Source organism: Chironomus tepperi, unplaced genomic scaffold (assembly GCF_022539635.2).
Source record: "Chironomus tepperi strain 1889 unplaced genomic scaffold, CSIRO-AGI_Ctep_v1 contig_309, whole genome shotgun sequence".
In the NCBI taxonomy this organism is placed as follows: Eukaryota; Metazoa; Arthropoda; class Insecta; order Diptera; family Chironomidae; genus Chironomus; species Chironomus tepperi.
In genome coordinates this window covers 3,343,384-3,367,950 of record NW_027226431.1, presented here as the reverse complement: position 1 = coordinate 3,367,950, position 24,567 = coordinate 3,343,384, and the positions used below count along the sequence as shown (strand labels likewise).

At 31.8% G+C, this 24,567-nt stretch overlaps 1 protein-coding gene and 1 long non-coding RNA gene across 10 annotated transcripts in view; one reads left to right on the top strand and one right to left on the bottom strand.

The window, feature by feature from the left end:
- The window catches only part of Epac (Exchange protein directly activated by cAMP), a 106,207-nt gene that overhangs the window by 33,518 nt on the left and 48,122 nt on the right, over positions 1–24,567 (bottom strand). For 4 of the 6 annotated variants that reach the window (XM_070643273.1, XM_070643270.1, XM_070643274.1 and 1 more), the window contains exons 3-5: positions 22,330–22,472; positions 21,297–21,391; positions 3,293–3,439 (exon numbers count right to left, since the gene is read on the bottom strand). In XM_070643273.1, coding sequence (XP_070499374.1) covers positions 3,293–3,439; positions 21,297–21,391; positions 22,330–22,472 — 385 coding nt within the window. Of the gene's footprint in view, positions 1–3,292; positions 3,440–8,620; positions 8,950–21,296; positions 21,392–22,329; positions 22,473–24,567 lie in introns of those variants that run through there. The other 2 variants (XM_070643276.1, XM_070643275.1) reach the window with 2 other exon arrangements.
- On the top strand, positions 7,593–23,182 carry LOC139092742 (uncharacterized). 4 transcript variants are annotated; one of them, XR_011544623.1, is made up of 4 exons: positions 7,593–7,726; positions 21,009–21,490; positions 22,359–22,540; positions 22,611–23,182. It is a non-coding gene; the product is annotated as an uncharacterized lncRNA (long non-coding RNA). The 4 variants fall into 4 exon arrangements; XR_011544622.1 differs by lacking the exon at positions 7,593–7,726 and adding an exon at positions 14,239–14,583; XR_011544621.1 differs by lacking the exon at positions 7,593–7,726 and adding an exon at positions 14,641–15,247.

The following is a 24,567-nucleotide window of genomic DNA, read 5'->3' as shown; positions in this document are numbered from 1 at the left end:
GAGGTGAATTTTGAGCGATGGTTCTTGGTTTTGTGCTGCTGATTTATCCATCAGACCATTGAAATTCGGATATGATGTAGCAGTGAGAAATTTACAATCAATCTGTGGTTATTAATGACGAGCAATGTGAGTTGTAGAGATTTTGGCTATATAGAAAGTGTTTTCATCGGGTATGTACAGTAGAGATATTTAGAGCAATGGAATCTATAACTTTCTGTTGAAATATTGATTTTTGAAACCAAGACGATACTTTAGAGACTGTTGATTTAGTACATTCGCGATTATGTGGGAAATCTGAGATATTGCTGATGTTCAGAACCTTAGAAGAAGTCTAAGCATCTTTAGAAAATTGGGATTCGAACCTATATCCTATGTTTTCCGGTTGCATGCTCCTAGTATTGACCTACAGGGGATTGTTAAAGAGCGCGACAAAAAGAACATTTAAACCTTCATTCCCTTTATTGCGTATTGCTATAAGAACATCTCTTACGACTGTGCTGTACCACATTTGTCAATATACTCCAAAAACTCATCGACTCTGCAATTTATACCCAAAAGCTCACCGAAAATCATCATTTGGATTATCGACATTTATTGATATATAAATTCGACTTAATCTGTCAATAAAATGTCACTTGACCACATCTCGAGTCACAACTTCCTTTAAACTTTTTTTTGTGACATTTGGTCAAGATCAGTCACAAGATACATTTATTTAAAATTCGATTTTTTATTCTCGAATGGAATCTCCAATTCAATTACAAGACTGTCTAACTACGTGCAGTAAATGTCCCTTAGAACACGTTATATATGTTCCTGTGCTAGACTATAATAAAAAAGCTGACAAAGTGGATTATCCGATGATTTTCAATAACGAGAAAAAAAAGAGAGCAAGGTGAAACACAGAAGTAATAATCTCTTAAGAATGGAAAAAAAGGCAACCAACTGTGTCTGTTTTCTATCTTGTAACCTCTAAATTGCTCATAAATTATCCACTTCGTACGTAACAAAAATGAAAATAATTAAAAATTCTGTAAGCACATTTAATAATTGCTGATGCTGTTTCCTCATCCAAACTATAGTTATCATCAGCATTATTATTTGTAATTCCTTCATTAAATTACTTAATAGCATCACCACAATAGACAATATTAAAAAAAATTGTAATCGACTACAAAGTCTCGTCTCTCGCTCGCATTTCAATTCAGACGAAAGAAGGAAAAAGAAAAAAAAAATATAAAGAGCTTATGAAAGCACCAGTAAATAGTGAAAGAATATTACACATGAGCCACAGCAGACGTAGTAATGGGAGATAGAGATGAAAAATATTAAGGAAATTATGAGTAGATTTGAAATAATTGCAGGATATTTAGCGCATTCTTGTGTAGAGAGTCGTTTACTTATTATGGTACGCAGAGAAGATTCAGAACTCCACCCGGAAAGCACACATCGAAGAATTGGTCGAAAATCCGACCTTAAGTCGACTTTCCTCTAGCTTGAGTTTAAGTTACATCAAGAATGACTTGGGGCATGAGTCTTACTGGTCAGAGATCGGATTTTGGACCATTTCTACGTCATGTGCTTTTCGAGCAAACCTCAGCGTCTTCATTACAAACTATCTGACCCCAAACCGACTTTACTCTAACCTGAGGCCAGATTGCATCAAATCTGAACTTATACAAGAGCCACGCCGGCCAGGGATAGGATGTGCTAGCAATTTTAAGTTGAAATGCTCGGGAATCCGAACCTAAGTCAACTTTACTCAAGGTTGAGTTCGCGTTACATCGATTCACTGGCCAGAGATCAGATTTTTGATCAATTAAAAGTAATGAGCTTTATGAGCATTTTTCTCATCATTACCTGCCTTCTTCTATTCATTACAAATGTTCCATGCAAAAATCGTAAGCAGTAGGGCTAAATATGAGCTCATCTAAAAAGAAACCATATCCACTGCATCCAAAATGGTCAAAATGCTCCAAATCAGCCAAACCATGATCAATAGCTCACATCATCCTAACATCAGACACCATAAATATGAGAATTTCTTTATTTTAGTACGTGAAGTGCATTAAACAAATGAAATTTCATATTTATGGAGCTGAATAAACACATAACATCGGCAGCAGCATCAACAGTAGCAAGAAAAACGTACAAATGTACCATATTGCTTTCGATATTGAGAATTCCGCAAATGTTTATAAGCACCGCCATAATGATGATACAAAATTTGTTGTTTGTGCATTCGCCTGTTGCATTTATATCCAGCTCTAGAATATTATATGATTATAATCGTACGATAGAGATAGAGAATGACAAAGTTTTTTCGCTTCTTTTTGTAGAGTTTTATATTCATCCGTAGTGAAAATAGAGCATTTTGTAGCTTGTTGATGCTTCTTTTGTGATTCCAAAGATTTTCTTTCTTTTTTGTGAGTGAAAATTTTTTTTTTCTCTATCTCGATTTCAATTTTCAATTATTTCTCGCTTTTATGAGTCACATTCTTTTCGCTCATCTGCTACCGAGTGCAATTTAGTATACAGCAACAGTGCTAGCACATTATAATGCAAAAACTACATGGTATATTATGGAGGATGAATTATTTAATATGGAAAGAATTTTTCTCTCGCTCGTCTTGTACAATTTATGTGTTACAATGTGATGCAGGGAGTGGTTACTTTGTGCGGTAAGTATTGTAAAATGTCGGTTGGGGACCAAGTCCATATTAATGACTGAATGACTAATATTTGGGGTTCATCCAAAGCTTCAGGTCTGTCGACCAAAAAATGGAGATTTGAGCATCTTAAATACAGGAAATACAGTCTTAAGGCTTGTGTCCGAACCCTTCTAATATTATAATATAAACCCGATTAAAACACTGGATTAGACGATTCAAAATACTTTTTAAAAAAGCCATTGACGTAAACACATAGGAAGCAGAGTTATTGTAGATCATACCCATAGAACTTCACCCCATATTTGATCTATACGGCTAGCGAAGTAAATGAATAGAAGAGAATGGGAACCTAAAGAGAGCTCAGGCAACGCTCCCACTTCCCAGCAATAAGCATCAACACTTAACAGAGGTCTTTAATATATTACACACAAAGCACTTCCCTTGTTCTCACAAATACTTAATTTTATATCCATTCACATCCGGAATTGAGACGTGATGTAATTTTTATAGTTTATTTTAAATTCCATAATATTCTCACTCGATGCTCGTGTGCACTTAATGTGTCACATTCATTATTTATTAATTTTTTTTGTCTTCTTATATTACTAAATCATACATACCTCCCATATTAAGCGAAAGTCTTGTTGTTCAACCCGCAGTAGTTCACATGTTGTCTTTGTTACGACAGTACTGTCGCGTGGTAAGTCAGTCAAAACAGATTCACCGAACGTCGCGCCAACGCCAAGGTTACATAATGTGATTGGACTCTATAAATTGGAAATGGGTTAAATGGATATAAATATTAATTAAATTAATTAATTTTAAAATATTATTATTTTAGGATATGCTTGGGTTAATTGGGAGCCTTTCCAAAAGTTTATCAAAATTCATTTATCCGAAGAATTTAACCTTTATTCAATAAGGATATTAGAAACTTCAACATTCCTTCTTACTACGCATTTTCATGTCAATGACAACGACTATCATTGTCAGCATAAAATGTAAATGGAGTAAATCGATTGTGGTGACAAATTGTGTATATTGTAATACGATAAGATAATCAATTAGCAATAATTTACATGAATTATTCGACTAACCATTCATTCGAAGTCTATAATGAAGACTACGTTCAATAGTTTATCATGACAATAGGAATAAAGTCGATCTTAATGTCTTAGAAGATGAACATAATGATAATCTGCTGTGGTGAAAAGTGAATTAAATGGCATTTTATAAAGGAAACGTTTATGGGAGCAGTTTTGGTTAATTCATGATAGAAATTTTGTTGAAATGGGTTGAAAACGTCTTGAATAAGATTTAGTGGGAGTTATGTTCTCGTGATAAGATGACAGGGAGGATTGAGTGGAATTTCAAACTAAATTTTTTAAAAGAAAGAACTTAGATTTTTCCATTTTGGGTTGTTAATAGAAAGAATTCGAACGGAACTAGCTTCTGCTCGCTTCTTAGATTCAATAGTGACAAATAGTTCTGCTAATGATGATCAGTGATGTCAAGATTTACTCTACACTATATACCGTATAAGCATAGCAAAATCTCAACCTCTATAAAATCATTAAGTAATAAGTCAACGATCCCGTAACGAAAGTCTTTAATGAGTTCTTCATCATAAAGTGGATTCCTCATAAAGGATAATCTCTATATGAAATCAAACAATGCAATGGTCAGCATGTTTACATACATTGGGAAATTGGGTAAACCGTAGTCTGACTCCGAGTATTCTCTGTTATCAATAAATGCACCGCTTGCGATCGAGCCCTGTGCTGGAATATGTATTTAAAAGGATACATAATAGTCAATCAAAACCCTCTCTAATATGGATGGCAGCCCAACAATTAGGATTGCAATGGTGAGGTTTATAACAACCTACTGTTTCCGAGCCTAACATGTATAAAAAAGCATCAGAATGCAAGCAGATATCTTCTTAGAACTTTAACGCCATCAAACACCTCTATGTGAGATCGCGATACAGAAACTGAACCTTCAACAACCTTTAGACCTTTCCTCCATCTCAATCATTAACATTTTAACAGAACTACCTTTGATACCTTTTCAAAGTTGCAAAAAATGTAAAAGGAGTTCAAAAGAATATTTTCACATTTTCTGCTGTACTTTTTGCCTACTCATTTAAAATTACATCTTCAAAATTTTTCCAGCACGTCTTCCGAAGAACTCAAACCAATTTTTTTGTGCCAAAGAATGCTCAGTTCCATTTACGGAGTAATATTAAATTTAAATCCTTGTATTTCTCCGCAGTTTATTTATACACACTCGTAACAATCTTAAAGCACTGTCAACTGCTCTGTATTTTAAGATTAATATTTAATTTTCTAAAAAAATGAAGCTATAAATAAAATTTCCATTATTCTCCGCGTGAGAATCCCCAAGTAATAATTTAAGAGTGTCATAAAAATATTTCTACCTTATCGGACGTAATTTTTATAAATTTTCTCCTTCCTCCACGCGACAATCATTATGCTAATCTGTTATTATTATTGCTGTTTACTGAGCATTAAAAAATGTAGAAAATTTAATGTCAAAAAAAGTGTTTAAAGTCACAAAATAAGAAATAAAATTATGTTGTTGTCTAACGGAGGATTAATGGCACTTCCACTTTTCATCTATTCAATTCCATTTTTCAAAAAGAATCTCGTCATGAAAAATATAAAAATAAAAAATGTTGAGCAGCAAAAATGAAAGACAGCACGAGAAAGTAGAATTGTTAGATAATTTTCCATTTATTTCTCCTCCATCCCTCACGACTAGCTTCTTATTTCCTTTTTCTTCTATCTATTTTCGAAAAGTTTATTTTTCTTACAGATTATAATTTTTCTCGCATAAATTTACATTTACTTCCGGACATGGCACTAAAGCTCTACTCTAAGTTCTTATTACTTGTGCTCTTTAAAATGAACAAAAAATTAGAAATTCTTGTCGTACGGTGAAGAAGAGCAGGATTATGGTCAGTAAACAGTGAGTGAAAGGAACGCAAATTTTTAAGAATTTTCTAATGAGATTTTCAAATTAAAATTTTTATTAAAATTTCAAATTTTATTCAATATCAAATTTTTAAAAACCTTTAAAATTTAAATTTTTGGAATCTTTCAAATTTCAATTCTTCCAAATTTAAACTCTTAAATCTTTCAATTTTTAAAAAATCTTTCAAATTTCAATTTTCAAAATCTTTCAAATTTCAATTCTTAAAATCTTTCAAATTTCCATTTTTAAAATCTTTCAAATTTCAATTTTTAAAATCTTTCAAATTTCAACTCTTAAAATCTTTCAAAATCTTTCTTTCAAATTTCAATTTGCAAAATTAAAATCTTTCAAATTTTCAATTCTTAAAATCTTCCAAATTTGAATTTTTAAAATTTTTCTAGTTTTAAAAATGTTACAATTTAAATGATAAACTCTTGCAAATTTAAAAACTTTAAATTCTTTTAAAATCTTAAAAGATTAGATCTTCGTTTAAAACCTACATAATAAGCATGCCAAAACAAAATTTTCTCCACAATCTTGTACAAAAACTGCTTTAACATAATATAATAAATTTAAAACTCTAGAAAGAAGCAATATATCTGCATCATTTGCTTCATTCACCAGATATCATCTTAAATAAGTTGAAAATTGTTGTGTCTAACGTTGGCATACAAATTCATTTCCCTGAACTTTGTCTAAATAATTCAAAGAACAAAAATTAATCAAACTTTTTATTTTCCTTCCTTCTTATTATAAAGAAAAATAAGAATGAATCTCTGCTGTTTGGATTACAACAGATGATGATGATGAAAACGGGCATGATGAATCAGCTTTAGTGGGGATTTTCAAAGTACAAAGAATCACTGGGGAAGCATTTATCGATTTTCATGAAAATCCATAGAAAACCATTTGTTCAATTTCGTGGAAAAAAGTATCTAAAGTCAATACCATAACGTGAGATTACTTTTGAAGTGCCTATTTGAGTTCTCTTTTTTGAATAACCTGAGCATTTATTTGGTGAGTGAGTGGGTATAGAATTTCAATAGGTTTTATTACTTGAAGAGTTCAATGGTTGAAATTTGAGTGGAATTCTTTAAAAAATTAATTTAATTTTGAAACGAAATTTTGATTTGACAGATTTGAAAAATTTAAATTTTTACAAATTTTGTGGATTTGAGTTTTGATTTCAATTTGAATTTTGAATGGCAACTGAACTTCATTTTGACATTTCAAAGTATATTTGAAAATATTTCATTTTATTCAAATTTCATTATTTAAAAATTATAAAATTTAACTGATTTGTTAGATTTAAATTTTCATTTCAATTGTTTTGATTTGCATTTAAAATGACAGTTGAACTTGATTTTGATGTTTCAAATCAAATTTGAAAAGATTCATGCAAATTTTATTTTGACTTCATCAAATATTTGCAAATTTTCTCCATTTCATCTCAAAATTATTCCAGTCTGAGTCATTTAAATTCATTGACTTTGAAAAAACTTGAAAGCAACCCAAATTTTCATTTCCATTTTAGAATGCGAAATATCAAGTAAAATGATGAAATCCAAAAGGGATTTGACCTTGCTTGAATTTTTTATTAAAATATCAACAAAATAAGAATGTGAAATCCAAATGTAAACATTCATGTAAGTCAGTAGAAAAATACTAATTAAAAATTTTCTGGTCACGATTTTGGAACAGAACAATAAAATGTGGAAAATTGTTCTTGAAACTTCCCCCAAAAAAAGGTTCTTAAATTTTTTTTTATTTTTAACACATAAAAAAAATGTCGCAAAAAAATTTTATTTCACCAAACAAAAGAATTTTCATATCAGATAATTACTTTGTGAGCATATATGTGTTAGGCTTATCTCATATCTATACTGCACAAAAATATTTAATGTCATGAAAACAAGCAAAACGACACGTAAATTTTTTTCAGTAAGAAAATTCATTTCAATCTGATTTGGTGCTGTGCAATTCATTTTAAGGAACTGACATGGAAAAGTCAACAGATTAACAATTGAAATTAAGCAGGAGCTGTGAAACTTTGTAGTGTAATTTAAGTTTTGCACAATACGTTCGCAATGTGACCCAATTAAGTTTTTTTCCCTCATTTTGCGCTTAAAATTTAATTTGTCTAGAATTTTTGCAAGATAGAAAATACAAAAAAAACTTTCTCATTATCATCATCATCAACTTTTAAACCAGCATCGGTTTTGGAGACAAAAAAATTAAACATTTTTCGTTTCGAAATGTGCAATTTTTTTATCGCAATTTTTGGATAAGAAATTGAAATTTAATGACACAGTTTGTTCAGGTGACTGTATGTGAGTCAGTGAGTCAGGTGAAAAAGATAAAAGATGTGCATCTATATGCTTAGTGATAGGCTGAAATTGAAAACATTGCTGAGTTCAAAAATGAGCAATTTTGTCGTTAAAATTTTAAATATTCAAAGACCGTTAAAATTTTAAAATTTACAAAAGTTAAATTTTACAAATTGCAAATTTAATTTTTTGAAAGCTGTTAAGACTTCAAATTTACAATAACTGTTGAAAATTCAAATTTCCAAAGTTCTTAAAGTCTTTGCATTATTCAACATATAAAGAAATCCATTCATGTCTTATGTTTGGTCGTCGTAGATAGGTCTAGTCAAATTCTTTATTTAGGTTTATTAGCTTATAGTTAAGGATGGTGGCTTGCTAGGCCAACGCACCTAGTATTAACCAGACCCTCATTCGACTCTGTCCCACTATGTGGCTTCGATTGACGGTTTTCACTAGAGTTAAGATCACATATTTTACGAGTTCACGACTTGTCATGTCTAACAGTCCTCAAACTACAATTTTTAAACCAAGTTCAGTCACACAAATGCGCTCATGACCTCCAATTAATCACTAAAACTTTCTTACTGTGTATTTTATTCTAGTTTTCACTTATAATTATTCTACCTTTCTGGAAGTTTTCCTTCCCATCGAGTAGCATCTCTTTCGTCGACAAAACATTTGCGGTACGATTAAGCAACACCATTAAACCATTAAATATATGAGAGAAAACTTTTCCTCTTATTCCTCTTCCTTATTCTTGATTGTTACTCACTCACTATACACACAAAAAAATATAAAAAATAAAAATAATTTTTTTCACTTTACACGACGTAAATTGCCTACATGTGCGATTTGCTAGACAGCGTAAACATTATTGAACTTGACAGGAAAGAAAAAAGCAAACAGAAAACAATTTTTTTTTTGTTTTAACGCCCGCTTTGCCTGTGTGTCGAGTTATTACTGATAGCGGAGAACATTAAAAAGGCAGGCTGAGTAATATTAGTCACATGTATTTACAAAAATGAAAAGTATTGAGCTAAAAAAAAACTCAATTAAATCACACGACTAACGTTGTGTGTTATAAGCTTTCAATGTGTTTGAAGTAAATGTGTTAACCAGCTGATAACATGCAGCAAAAAAAAACGAGAGTAAGCGTGAAAATTTTATTTTACGGAGCTTTTATTTCGAACTAACATTAAATTTACAATTTGATTCGCTTTTACAGTATCAGTTTGGTGATCTGTAGTTTGAAGGTGTGCCAATAGTCTATATCAACTCAATTCAATTTAATTAGTGGGTCTAAACTTTTTGTGCCAAGGTAGACCTTGGTAGAGAAACCTTGACTGCAAACACGGCAGAGTGTTCGAACGTGTCATAACTGGTTCATTAAACAATTTCGGCGGTACAATAGAGAACCGTGGCACACAGTTTATTCAACACTGCTCTATATTGTTTTTACTAAATATTATGGTTCTTCTTGATTTGTATTTTGTTGCATCTACGGTACTGCGACATCATATTATTATTGGTTCACATCTTACAGAGCATGGGGAGTTGGGGAAACTATTGATTTGACTCACTAGTAGATCAAATGTCAAGTAGTTACGTACCTTCGAGTGATATTCTCTATTATCATGAAAAACATCGCTGGCGACCGAACCTTGTTGCGATAAGCATTCAATAATAGATTAAAAGACTATTTTGAAGCCTCGCTTGTGGGGTGTCAACCCCACGAGATTTACCCTTACTATCCTCTATGTATGAATCGTCAAAATTTAGAGAGGAATTTGCATTTTTTCCAAATAGGTTGGGATTTTGACCTACAAAACCCTCCTCTGAATAAACTCCTGCCATCTTCCATTTAAAATTCGAGTTACTTCAAGTTCTGACAATTTAAAATCTTCCCAACAGACCATTGGCACACCCTAAAAACTTCGATTCACTATACTGATGACTCAGCAGATAAAGTTCATAAGAGACATAATTAAGATGACTTTTTTTTAATTAAAACCTTAACACTACGTGTTAAAAGCTTAAACACTGTCTGTAATTTTCTATTCTGTTCTGAATATCACTTTGTAATTTCTTCATCCATGCTTCCCTTTTTTAAATATTTGATGCAATTAGCAAGAAAGCATTTCTAATTTTGTAAAATTAAAGGGTGAAGATATGCAGCAGAAAATAACAGATGTACAAGAATTCGAAAATCAATTAATCTTTCAGTTTTCGTTACAATTTGCTGTGAAAACACATTTGTGTATGCATATATATCCTAGGTCATGGTCTTACTGTAAACGATGAGTAATTTCTTGTTAATTATTTTCTATTTTAACATTTTTTAAACGGAATTCCATTCTGAACTTTTAAGTTAAAATTATTTTTCCTTCCTTTTTTTAAAAATATTTCCTCATTATGTGATGGATCCGCGAAAAAGCAAGCATAAGGAAATGATCATTAAATAGTGATGAGTTTTCCACTGGATGTGCTCATTAAAAATTCGACTGAGTGGTTCATGAGCATTTTTATGGCCTCAAGCGGGATGAACAAATTTTAAAAATGAATAGCTTCAATTTTAATTAAAAAATTTTTAAAATGAAAGTTTTCATTTCCTGTTAATTTGAATAGATAAAATTTTTTGTTTGTGGAATGAGTTTTGTTTGCCTTTAATTTCATAATAATTTCTGGGTATTTTTAGAAATATATTTTATTTTTGGTGAATATTCTCTGAAGGTATTTGAATAATCGAATATAAAAAAGCTTATATTTTAAATATGTACATCGAGCTCTAAATTTAAACAAAATATGTATCAGATGAGCTATTGAAATTTTCAGCATAGCTTAATTTTAGCTCTTTCAAAGCTTGACATTAGCTTCAAGTTTGTCAAATTAATATATAGTAATTCTAATTCAGTATGTGAAAAAAGGAATATATTGGGAATATTTTTAAAAATTGGAGATGATTAATCATTGTAAAAGATATATCCTCGATGTCCTTCCCAAATGACACAAAGTAAGTAAAGGAAGTCATGTAGAATTCATGTTAAATCAACTTGAACTATTTAGTTTCCAAATGACAATCACATGGAGCATTATGTCATTAGAGATTTAATCCTCTCAATCAGAGCTCCAAGTCAACTTACATTTTATATGGATGGTCGAGTTGACTGCATTATTGAACTATCGAGACAAATTTAAAATGTTCTATTTATGTTTACAAAGAGCATGCTCAAAAAACTGAGATTATTGTTCTTTTTGTATACTCTAGGGATAATAAGATAAATATTAAGCTGGAAACATCTACAAAATTACTCAAATTTTACATTCAAGACAAGACTAAGTCACTCATCTGACCCTAATAGACAATGAGCATACCCACTTGAATGAAAGAACTCATGAGTTTAATCAATTAATTTAATTGTGGACATGCATTCATCATAAAACATCATACATGCATCATCATGAGAGTGCTCCATGTCGGTTGAAATTAATTTTAACAATTTCGCAAATTTCGTAATTTTCTTTAGTAAGAATAATTGAGAAAATTGTTCAATCCCGAAAATTGTTGTTAGAACTATTGGAACTAGTTCATTCGAAGGTTTCTGAGATTTGTCTAAAGATGCCAAATAAATACAATGGAATTACCCATCTCAACTTTTTCATTGTATTAAATCAAAATTTGGATAAATAAATTCCTTATTGTGTTACATAAATACAAAGGATATCTAACAATAAAAGTTATCAAAAAGGGTTAAGCAGAAAAAAACTTTCAATCCCCTAATAATTCACATTATTAACGAGTAAAAAAACTTTTACAAAAATCCACCCGAGCATCTTCTTCTATTTGTTGCTATAAAAACAATAAGAAGCTACTTATTATGATGCCTGTTACTAATGATAATAACGTCCCTAGGTGATGATGAAACAATTTCTTATTTATCTATAAAGTATTAGGTAGGTCGTTCAGAAATGACGTCAATTGATAGAAAGACAGCAAAATTAAGTCCAAAATCAATATTTTCTACTTTTGTATCCTAAAAATCTGATTTTGTAGATGCCAACAGGGCACGAGGGCGGCAAAGAAGAGTTCTTGGAAGGAAGCTGTTGATAGAGACTATAAAGCACTTGGTATTGACAGTTGGCAGAGGGCAACCAGCAAAAGAGCCAGTTTGAGACGTCAACTTAGAGAGGCCATGTATCACAGCTGATCTGTGCGAAAGCAATGACCAACGCATTTATAAAAATTTTCCAACAAGAACACCTTATCTACAAATAGACCCCAAACTCCCTTCAATTCTCAGATATAATAAGTAACTAATTTCCAAGACATCACTGCTGACGTTCTTGATCATTATGGACTTAGCAAAATAGGCATCATTACATAGAAAATGCGTACATTAAAGTCTTAGTAGAGTGACGTAGGAAAGGAGCTTTATATCATCGAAAAAAAATCATTCGAATCAGCCTTACGTCATCGTATCAAATAACATTTGATTTCTGGCACTTCCATTGAAAATGCCTTAGAAGCAGTTGAAATTTATGAGGCTATTATTATTTCCTAATTATAACTTTACATTAAAGCTCTATTAATTAGTGTATTTGGTAATTAATAAAGCTTATTGCTGACTAATTAGACTCAATTTATTTTCACTTTTTTCAAGATTATGAACAAATTGCCTTCAAATGCACGAATTTCATGCTCATAATTTATGCAAAGGATTGTTTTTTCAATTACAACGATTGTGCATGTACGGAAATATTCATGATTAAAAAGTAAGAATAATGAACAATCTCAAGTTGAGATTCTCAACTCTTTTAAGAATTTATATTGAAATTTTATAATTTCCCTCGAGTTTATTTTGAATAAAAAGCTTTCTTCTTTCCTTATTAATTCATCTTATTGTTATTAAAATTTATGAATTAAAGAATTCTCAAGATACAAAAGACCACGAGCAGTTCCTTCCATAATATCCGAAAATTTCCATCTAAAAACAGTGATGGACAACCTTTTATTTTATGCGGGAAACCTTGGAGTTTACTTTCGACTGAAATCACGCACGGTATATGGTTTATGGCATTTCCATACATTTTTAGTGGCACCTTAGTGCGCCTCGACACACCGGTTGGCCACTACTGACCTAAGCAGCTAAGAAAATTTGAATAATTAGTGTCGCAGCACACATGTTTCCCATTAGTGACCTAAATAATAAGTTTCATTCATTAGTGCCACAGCACACAAGTTGTCCATCACTGTTTTAAATACCTAACAAAATTCCATTGATTAGTGCTGCAGCACACAGATTGCCCATCCCTGTCCTAAATGCCTTACAAAATTACATTGATTAATTAATTTACGACCATACATACTATCTCGATGATCATCAATATATTCTATGTAGAGTCTCCATTCCTTCCTTTTACATAACCAACAATGTTCCTCATTTGAAAATCAAATTCTATTTAATTTTATTTTAATCCACTTAACATTCATTTTGAAAGTCATGAGATGCTCACTTAATCAATGATAAGAGACATATATATATGTAAGGCATTCATGTGACTAATATTATTATTCCAAATATTGAATGAGTTTCGGTCAGTGAATATTGTAAATATGGAAGAAACAAAGGACAAAAGATAAGACTATTATAATGGTCCATTACTAATGAATTATGGGTAGATGAAATGATATGAGGTCATTAAGTTCAAAGGAATTGTTTTTGTGTGTGGAAGCAACAGAGGATGATGACACTTGTTGAGTTCTGGTGAATTTGTGTTTGTGGTTTAAGTATGAAGACTTTGTGTTATTTCTCATGAATCTCTTGTTGCTGGTTATGTCAACAGATGTTTTAAGGAAATGTGATTGTAGATGTAATGGTTTAATTAATGGGAAAATCCATGTATTCAAGACAATTTTCTGAGTATTTCTTGGAATGAACAGTACAATATAGTCACCTGGAAGCAGCTTAGTCGCCTTGTAGAAGACTAGATACGGAGAAATCCGGATGGCTACGTGACATGTGATTTCTCCCCATTTTATGAGAATTTCAAGAGATTTGACGCATCGTCCCGAACAGACAAGGAGCATGTTCATGAGTATGCTCACAAAAATGAATCTTGGATTATCTTTTAGGGCGTGCTGTTGGAGTAGGAATTGAGCCATCAAAACTCAATACAATTGACTCAATTTTGCCTCAATTTGATTAATTTTTAAACGCTTTTTTACCAATTTGATCCACCTATAAGCAGTATTAAGCATGTAAATATGACAAAAAGCCTTATTTTGTGGCAATTGGTCAATTTTAAACCCAAAAACCAGCAAAGGAAGAAGCAACAGACCGCTTAAAGTCTGATTTGTATCTCATAATCTGAAGTCAAATATAATCAGTCAAGTCCATCCGTGTCAAGTCTCCAGTCAATTACCAAATGTTGGATTTCTGACTCAAATGCCAAAAATATCAAGTCAAATGTCAGAATATCAAGTAAAAATTTTTAATGCATCCATAATATTTACATTGAAAATATTCTCCATGTGGAGTTCATAAAAGTTTTTTTACTCTGAGCTTTAACAGTCAGGTTTCTATATTAAGGTAAGAACTTTTTTTTCTAAAATTAAATATAGCAATAAAATTCCACAACTTCAAAAATTCATTAACTCTCGGCCAAAAAATAATAAAAAATATTTTTAGAATATTTTATGAGTTTCCGAAAATACTTTTTTGGGGTTCCTCACTGAAATTAAATTTAGCCTTAAAGTTTTTTGCCTCGAAAATGAAATTTAATGCCAAAATAAAGTCTTGATTGTCAGGGACTTCCGCCAAACTTTTTTCAATTCAACGTGGCGATGTCTAAAAAAAAGTTTTTCAGCATATCATCGACTTTGACTATAAATAATGTAAATGAACGACCTAAAAATAAAAAGACAGCACATACGAGACACTTGTTGAGCTATATGATAAGAATGCATGAATTATAATGGCTTTAAAACTTTTTTACTTCCTTGTTACATTCTTTCATTTCCTTTCTCTATTTTTGTAGCTCATGTTGCTATTTTTACTATTTTTTCATTGTTGATGCTTGTGTCATGTGGGTGCCAACATCAAGCAACCAACCAACCAGTCAACCAACAAGCTTTGATGTTAGTGAACAAAGAATTAATTTTTATTTTTTTGTAGAGTAGAAATGAAAATGTTATGAAGGTATGTACAGCACATTAAATGGAATTGCTAAATAAATAGTGGAAAAAGCGTACAGGTAAGGAAGTACAGAAATGTATTTTATTAAGTGCTCAAAGAAAAATATCAAAAACACTGAATATTTAAGCAAACTTTATCTAAATATCTATCGTCACAGATCTGCAGATGAAAAAGTTCTGAATATTTAATATAATGTAAATATTTGGGATTCACAATTCAGCAGTTCTCGATGAGCAAATGAATAAGTTTTGTACGTAAATTAATGTGAATGTAAATTGGGATGTATGTTGAGAATTAATTACAATTTTCATCTACTCTACAGTATCACCTGATAGTTATTTTTTGCTGTTTTAATTAATATTCACAAAGTGTCCTCAATTATTAAGTCATTTTTCGTGGAACAAAATATTTTGTGTCATTTGTGAATCCTTTGGATGATGTATTAGGTGTCGTTCATTTATTACATAAGTTGCTTTAATTTTAGAAAATTCGGTAGATACTTGGCGCAGAAATGTTCAAAAATTTAGGTCTGGTAACGATCTTAACTTTGGTCTGAAGCTGAACTTCATCGAATCGAACCTGGAAATTTATGGCGGTCTGGTTTTAGATTTTCGGTCATTTCTACCATAACTGTTTGGCTGCCAAAAGATATGTTTTTAAAGTATGAGCGACTATAGCTTGAGACTGAATCGTATTTGTAATCAATGGAAAAGTTAGGAGAATCCTTGATCTTCTTTTTTTGTGTTGCTAGGGCCAAAAATATATTTAATTCTTTTAAGGCTTAAAACTCTTGTAAAAAATGATCCATCTATCGTTCGTTCTCCAAAACTATCATTTCTGGTTCTACGCCATTTCTGGCCCTTTGCCCTACCTTCTCCATTCCTGAGCCAAAACATTTACAAGTACACTCAGACATCCAAAAACATAAAAATTTGCACCACAATCATCAAAACTCAACCCAACAACCTGCAACACCCATTAAACCACAATTTGTTACACGCATAAAAAGCTCTAAGCCATTTGGGACAAAATTTTAAGAAATTCCAACAAGGGTTTTGTAAACTCTTTCTCCCAAAAAAAGTATCAAATTACCTAAGTACACACTTTTCTAGCCAAATAATAAGAAAATGTTTTTCTATCTTAATTGTTTGCTACATTCATCCTCAAACCTCTTCTCAGCTTCTTAATGTTATTTAACATAGCAAAAAAAAATTCACGTGTCAATTTCTCGACAGTTAAAGAGGACTAAAAATCTGCTCATGAATGAACACAACAATTGTCATGATTACCAAAATTGTTCCTATGTATACACATTTAGCTAAATGCCGACAAGTATAATGATGATAACAATTTCGATTTTGTTTCTTTTTTTTTGTCATGTTATACAACAATGATTACTAGTTCCTACCTTTTTATCATATCAATGAAATAAAAACAAAGAAAACTTTTAATTGTTATTGTTGTGCTGAATACAGAAAAAAAAAACTAAACTAAATGAAAAGGAAAATGGATATAAAGGAGGGAAAGAAAAGTTTAAGTTTCAACCTTACTGTTAATTAATGAAATGAAACTCGTTTAATAACTTTCTGTTATCACTCTTCCTTTCGATTTTATGTGTGTTATATGCTGGGGGTCGTCGACTTAGAATGTCAACCCTAACTGACATTTTACATTGGGGATGGTAAGGGTGGTGTAATTGTCAATGGTATCGTTAATGAACAGGTTGATGAAATCTGACATTAAAGAGAAATAAAGTAATTTTTTTGAGCTGAGTTCAGCCTGAAACTGGTCAAAAATCAACTCAATGATTGTCTTCACGTTTACAAATGTGATCCATGACCTCCTATAGATATTACTTAAAGCTACCTTTATCGCAGGCTAGAGAATGTTAATTCTCGGTTCAAAGTGCATTAATATCGATCATCAGCTTCTTAAACATAGAAGGCTCCATCACGTAACTCTTAAAGTTTCCGTCATGAATGCATTTATTAACATCGAATGAAAGCTGCTATATTTGGTGGCCATTTGGCCATTTGCTCCCTTGCAGAGGCGGTTTCCTTTTGATGTTAATAAATGCATCCATGATGGAGCTTAAAGAGTACTTGGCGGAGCAGTAAACAGTAAGTAAACAGAAATTCTTGCGCCTTTGCCCTCCATTTGCAATCCATATAGTCACACAGAATTTTAAATTTCAATGAATTCCAAATGGATTCTTTACAACTGCCTATGATCAATCAATAGCTCTCCATTGTGTTGCTCAATCAATAGGTAAGAAATGCCAATCGTGACACAAAGCACTTATTTTTCTTGTAAACGTCATTTCCGATCAACCCCAAAGGTACACAAACTTTAACCTTTCTGTCTAAAAAAAATAAGAAAAAGTTTTTCTTTCCAACTTTTTTTTTTCGTTTTTTTTTTCTTCTATATCAATAAGCAGTGAGAAAAGAGTTGTGTACATAGAAGTAGGGAAAGAAAACACACAAAATTGAAAGAATTTTTTCTTCTTGATTTGATTTTTTTTCTTTTCTTTTTGTGTAAATTAAGATTAACCATTTGCAAATATTGAAATTTGTCTGTTTAAAATACAATATTTGATACCTTGTTAAATGAGGTTGTGATGAGGATTTTATTGGATGGTGGGATGGGTTGATTGATTGAGAATTTTCGAGGAAATGATTAAGAGTAAATGAGTTATTTTGAGATTAAATTTTGGCAATGTTTTCATTTTCAATTTCAGATACATTTACTGTATAAATTGCGATGAAAAGCAGAATAAATGTATTTTCATTCCAATATATTTTTAAAGTTTTCATGGAATTGATTGAGAGTTTTTGCTGAATTTTTTTCTATTTTCCATCAAGGCTCAGACACTCAACAAAAAATTGTAAAAATTGTACAATGTTTACAATTTGTATGGAAAAAAAGGAGTGAAAATTGTAAAAATTGTACAATTTTCACAATTTCGCAATTTTTGTATGAAAAAATTTACAATTTTTACAATTTTCACAATTTTTTGATGTAAATCTCAAGAAACTAATAATTTAGTAATCCAATTAATAGATGGAATTATAGTTTTCACAGCAGGAAAATTACTTTGTGAAAACATGGAAAAGGTAAAAAATGTTTATTTTAACTGAATTTCTTGAAAAATCATGTTTTGATGCATAATTTATTGGCAAAATGTGATTTTTTTTAATGTTTTACTTACAAAATGGGAAAAATATCTTGTAAATTGGTATTTTTCGCAATAATTTTCTTAAACTATGATGAAAACTCCAACAGAAAATCGAGATTTCACCTCGGTTTTCTTATTAAGGGTAAAAAATGTCTCACAAAAGCCGAATTTTACCTCGAATTTCTAAATTAGTGTAAAAATCCTTTCAATAAAGCCGAATTTTGCCTTGAATTTCTTAATTAGGGTGAAAAACCCTTCAGAAAAGCCGAATTTTGTCTCGGTTTCCTTATTTGGGGTGAATTATCCCTCAGAAAAGCCAAATTTTGCTTCGGTTTCTATATTTGGGGTGAAATTACTCCTCAGAAAAGCCAAATTTTGCCTCGGTTTCCATATTTGGGGTAAAATAACTCTCAGAAAAGCCAAATTTTGCTTCGGTTTCCATATTTGGGGTAAATTACCCCTCAGGAAAGCCGAATTTGGCCTCGGTTTCCATATTTGGGGTGAAATAACTCTCAGAAAAGCCAAATTTTGCCTCGGTTTCCATATTTGGGGTGAAATAACTCTCAGCAAAGCCAAATTTTGCTTCGGTTTCCTTATTTGGGGTAAATTACCCCTCAGGAAAGCCGAATTTGGACTCGGTTTCCATATTTGGGGTGAAATATCTCTCAGAAAAGCCAAATTTTGCCTCGGTTTCCATATTTGGGGTAAATTACCCCTCAGAAAAGCCGAATTTGGCCTCGGTTTCCATATTTGGGGTGAAATAACTCTCAGAAAAGCCAAATTTTGCTTCGGTTTCCATATTTGGGGTAAATTCCCCCTCAAGAAAGCCGAATTTGGCCTCGGTTTCCATATTTGGGGTGAAATAACTCTCAGAAAAGCCAAATTTTGCCTCGGTTTCCATATTTGGGGTGAAATAACTCTCAGAAAAGCCAAATTTTGCTTCGGTTTCCTTATTTGGGGTAAATTCCCCCTCAAGAAAGCCGAATTTGGCCTCGGTTTCCTTATTTGGGTTGAAAAATCTCAACAAAAATAAAGCATAAGCTTTGATTTCTTTATTAAGGATGAAAAACCTCTCGAAAAATTCAAATTTTGTCTCTATTTTCTTATTTGGAATGAAAAATTCCTCGTGTAAGCCAAATTTTGCCTTATTTATCTTAAATTAAAATGAAAAATCCTCGGAAAAGGCAAACTTCACCTCAATTTTCTTATAAAAAGTTGAAAACCCCGTGAAAAATCAATTTTTCACTTACATTTCCCAAATATGAAAATCATTTGAATCAGTATGTGTTGATTTGAAAATTGTACAATTTTGTCAGTTTTGTATGAAAAAATTGTGGAAATTGTACAATTTTTACAATTCGTATGAAAAAAATTGTGAAAATTGTAAAAATTGTACAATTTTCACAATTTCACAATTTTTGTATGAAAAAATTGTAAAAATTGTAAAAAATTACAATTTTGATTGAGTGTCTGAGCCTTGTTTTCTATCAAATCCCTCAAGCAAAGCAAGGCAATTTTTATCATAAATTTGAATCTAAAACTGTATTACAACAGATGGATGCTCAGAAATAGTTGTCCCGATGTCTGGTTTTGATGAATTTTCGAGGTCAAGGTTGAACCGGTAATGAGATCGTGACCAAAACTAAAAGGGAATGTAATCTCGAGCCCCAGACCCTTATGGTCAGTTCAATAATTTTTGCAATGAGGATAATATGACTTAACTAGTAAAATCATTGGTGCATGCTCTAGCATATGTAGATTACTAAACCAACCCCTAGTTCTATTCATCCATAAGCATGCATTTCTTTATTATATTTAGTATTTAGGCTTTGCACGGCCCACAATGCAAGATTAGGCCAAATCCATGAGAATTTATCTATCGTCTTTTCCCACAATACATGCCCTTGATAAATAGCGCATATAAAGCACTGTTGATATGAATTTGCTTTTCATAAAATGATTGCTTTTGACTTTGCAAAGGTTTACTTCTAAATGGCTTTTGACAGATTTATTTTCGTAAAACCTTCTCTTTGTAAAATTTGGCTCTTCAAAGTCAATTGTAAGATCCCGAACGACGCAATTGAATAGAGACTCCGTCATGGATACATTTATGAGCATTAAATGAAAGCAGCCTCCGTGGGGAAGCAAAATGGTCGTCTAAAAGAGGCAGGTTTTTATTTTGTGTTAATAAATGTGCCCCACCGGTCAAGAAGCCACTTTGAGGTACTGTAGTGATATTTATGTACCATTACTAATACCAAAGATTCATGATGGAGCACTCTACATTTGTGTCGCTTAGAGAAATCAAGATTGATCCAAAGAAACATTTCTTAAAGTAAATTTCCTCACAAAACCTGCCTAAATATGCCCCCATCTTACAACATCTACAACAAATTCCACATTTTTATTCCTTCCCATAAAAAAATCAATCAATTTCTTCCCGGACACGTTCAATTTGTTTATTTTGATTTTTTTCGTGTCAAGATTCTTTTATTGTTCTTTTACCACTCGGTAACTTCGATTACATCGCCAAAGGGTCTTATTCGCAACGAATTCGAATTTATGCAATTTTTTTTACAATCAGCCGTCTACAAAGAGCTTCAATTTTATTTACACTTTCATTCTTTCCTGTATTTATTTTTAGAATGGAGAAAAAAATCAGATTTGATTTGTCTGTGTACACAGCAAGAGTGAAATGCGAGGAGAGAATTAGCCTGAACTGAAAATCTGATTGACATGAAAGGGAAAGGATTCAATGTTTATTGACATTTTAACAATAGATTCTTCCGCTCAACATCGCTTGAAGATTTTTTTAACATTTCCATAAAATTGGCTCCCAAAATATAAAAATAGGAAAAAAGGTCTTTCATCTTGTTAGATATCATTACCAAGATAAAGAAGAATGAATGATAAAAAAGGTGGATAAACTTACTTTTATATCACTATCAGCTGCCGCATGATACCGAACTTCCAATTGTCCTCCTAATACCGCATACCAATACCGTCCCTGTTCACCAGCACGAAATACTATTGTGTATTAGTTGAATGGGATGAAAAATTTGTCGGAAGTAAGGATTATGAAAAGAAAAAGGAAATATGAAAACTTTAATTACACATCTCAACAATGTAAGTATTAGCGGTAGAATGATGTAAGTATTAGGAAATAGGGGGTGAATTGCTTGATGGGAAAATTTTGAGGTTTTTTAAGATTTTCTCTAGATTTTTTGAAAAATTGTTTAAAATTTTCTTCAAAATTCAAAAGAGTTGCTACTTGGTTTAGTAAGATTCTAGCTACAATTCGGAACAAACTTTTTAGTCTAGTTATGACGCTCGAATAGCACAAGTCAATGAATAGATCAAAAATCTGACCCAAGGTAGCGGTGACCCGGACTAAGACAATTAAATGTAAATCCTACACCTGGTCAAAGTCAGGTCTGCCTGGTGTCGGATTTTGGATCAATTTCCCAACTTGTGCAATTTTTGAACGTCTTTATGCCTATTCAGGCTAGGTGCTTAGTGTGTAATCTAAGGTTTATCTTTGAATCTATCCTAGAATTGATTTTAAGATGGCCTATGAGATACCTTGAGGCTGGTGCCGATGAGTCAGAACTTCAGAAATCCAAAACGGCGAATAAAAAATGAAATTTTATCAACTCTCAATTTGAGTCGACTTCTTGCTTTGCAATTTGACGGGAGAGGTACATGAATCCACGGCGAAAAAGTCCATCGGGTTCATGCACCTATGCCTAGATTGACTGTAAAAAGTACCAAAAGACATCTGGTCTTTTTTTCTAAAAAATAGTTCTGACTACTCCCCTGACAGACAAACTCTAAAACAGACTAACGTTTAGATAATTCTCTTCAAAATTCAATTAGTTTTTCCCATTCTCAAAAATATTCCCCCTATTTTTACATCACAGAATCAAGATGATGATTAAATTTAATATCATATTATGATGACTTACAAGTTACTCCTTTCTCCAAATCCTCATAGAAGCCGCACATCGCTAGCTGTTGTAGTGCCGAGTTTGTTAATCTGCAAAGAGGCTCCACTCGACGCAGACGGCAAGCTATTAATTCCACATCTCTCATGTTACGATCACATGGTCTGGTTTTTGTGAGGGGTTGAAAAAAAGAAAAGAAAGAAAAAGATTGAAAATGAGATGGATGTTGAGGGTATAATTAAATCATGGTTACAAAAATCACAAATGTAATAAAAAGAGAAATTTAATTTTTTTTGCTATAGCTTTATATGCAGACAAAATGAGATAACGGAACGTATAAAATTTTATTAAATCAAAAGTACATTTAATCGCATTTTAAACGAGCCATGAATTTGATATGGCTTTAAACTTCCCCCCCACTTTCACATGTGAGAATGTTCACCTATCTAAGCATCGAAAATAGAATGTTGGAAGTGAATTTAATTTAGAAAATATTTTATGAGCTGCAAAAAAGGCTCCATCAGATCTACAACCGCACATCCACACACAACATTTTGTGGTGCTGCGTAAATTTTATTTACCTTTTTTTAAAGCAAATTCCTTCACATAGGAAGTATTTTTTTGCGGAAGAAGTACATATTCAACTATAATAGTCATCATATGCGTGCAAAGGAGTTATGTGTGGTGATCTCATGAGAATGTAGCAGATAATATTACATATAAAGCTATCGGTCGATAGATTGAAGGTTCTTGTATAATATAATCTAGTTAAAAAGGTGATTTTGTGATAGAAAATTGATGACTCTAGCGAATTTTTGGTCACGCCATCAGGAATTCAACCGAGGAGATGATTTTTTTGGTGCATTTTTGAAGAGTGTTTAGGTTTAATTCATTTGATTGGCTGGGTGGCTGGAATGGCAGACAGGTTGATCAGAAGTCAGCAATAAGAAGCCAGCCTCATAATAAAAGCATCTATGGAAAGCTTATGTAGAGTCCCAGCCACAATCGTAGATCTTAATTTCAAAGCTTTGCACAGTAAGTCAATATGGGTAGGTGCCTGTAGACTGAGCATAAATGCGCCGATTTCCCTCAAAATACAGAGGACATTTAAAATTTTATAATAAAATTGTTGCACATCCAATAGAATATAAATCCATTCCTAACTGTATCACACAGAAAAAAGGCATTTTATCACGTAAAATAGCTGCAAAAATATGTGTTAAAGCAATATAATTTTAGGATATGTGAACATGCTTATATTTGAAGATTGATGGTCGGATGCTTGGATTAATTAATTTATAAGCCATCATGAGAATTTTTTTGTTCCTTCCTCTAAGCACAACATAAATTAATAAACATACATCCAGGTACACATATAGTTTTATTATGAATTTAACATGAGAGAATCCTCGAAGGGTGAAACTACATATTTATATGTAAAATGTGATGGGATTAATGTTCTAATTTAAAATCCTTTTGGGATACAAAAGCTTTTTACCTCTTCATGAATATTCTCTATCTCTATCTCACTCACTCTCTATTTTTATTCATTTCATTTAAGCTTCACATTATGGAGAGATAAATGTATAAAAAATTAATGGAATATTTCCTTTTTAACAGGAATAGGAGGAAGCCATACAGACATTTATGTTTAATTCTCTCGTAAAGTATTGAATCGAAATCTTTTGTGGCACTTTTTTCTACTCTTTCGATGTTATTTCCTTTTGGAATGAAAATAAATGAAATGAGATTTTGCAGATAAAAACTGTTGAATTGGCAGGGTTTGGGATATATTTGAGGTTGAGTTTTTGAAGGGTTTTTCAGTTCAGAGTTCAAAGCTCAAACAGACAAGGACATGCTTATGATGCATGCTCACATAATTATGCATGCTGAACAAGCTTTGTGGCTCGGCCAGTAATAGAGTCAGATCTAAGGCTTTTAGAAACCAAGTATACTAGAACACGCTCATTTAGGTCTGTTAGGGAACTGACTCATTTAAACAAACATGAAGAAGCCCTATCGAGGTTGTGTTGTCAGACTTTTCTATTTTTGTTGCTCGAAATAGAAGATTTCTTATATACTATGATTATATAAGAATAATCTTTAAGGCTTCCACAAAAATTTATGATTACGCACCTGCCTAAACTCTAGTTTTCAAGCTTCGAACTTGGTTTTGTTGGACACGATATACAAAAGTTTTGAAGAAAATTTTCAAATTTTATTTCTTCTTAAATTTATTAAATTCAAATATCAAAGTTT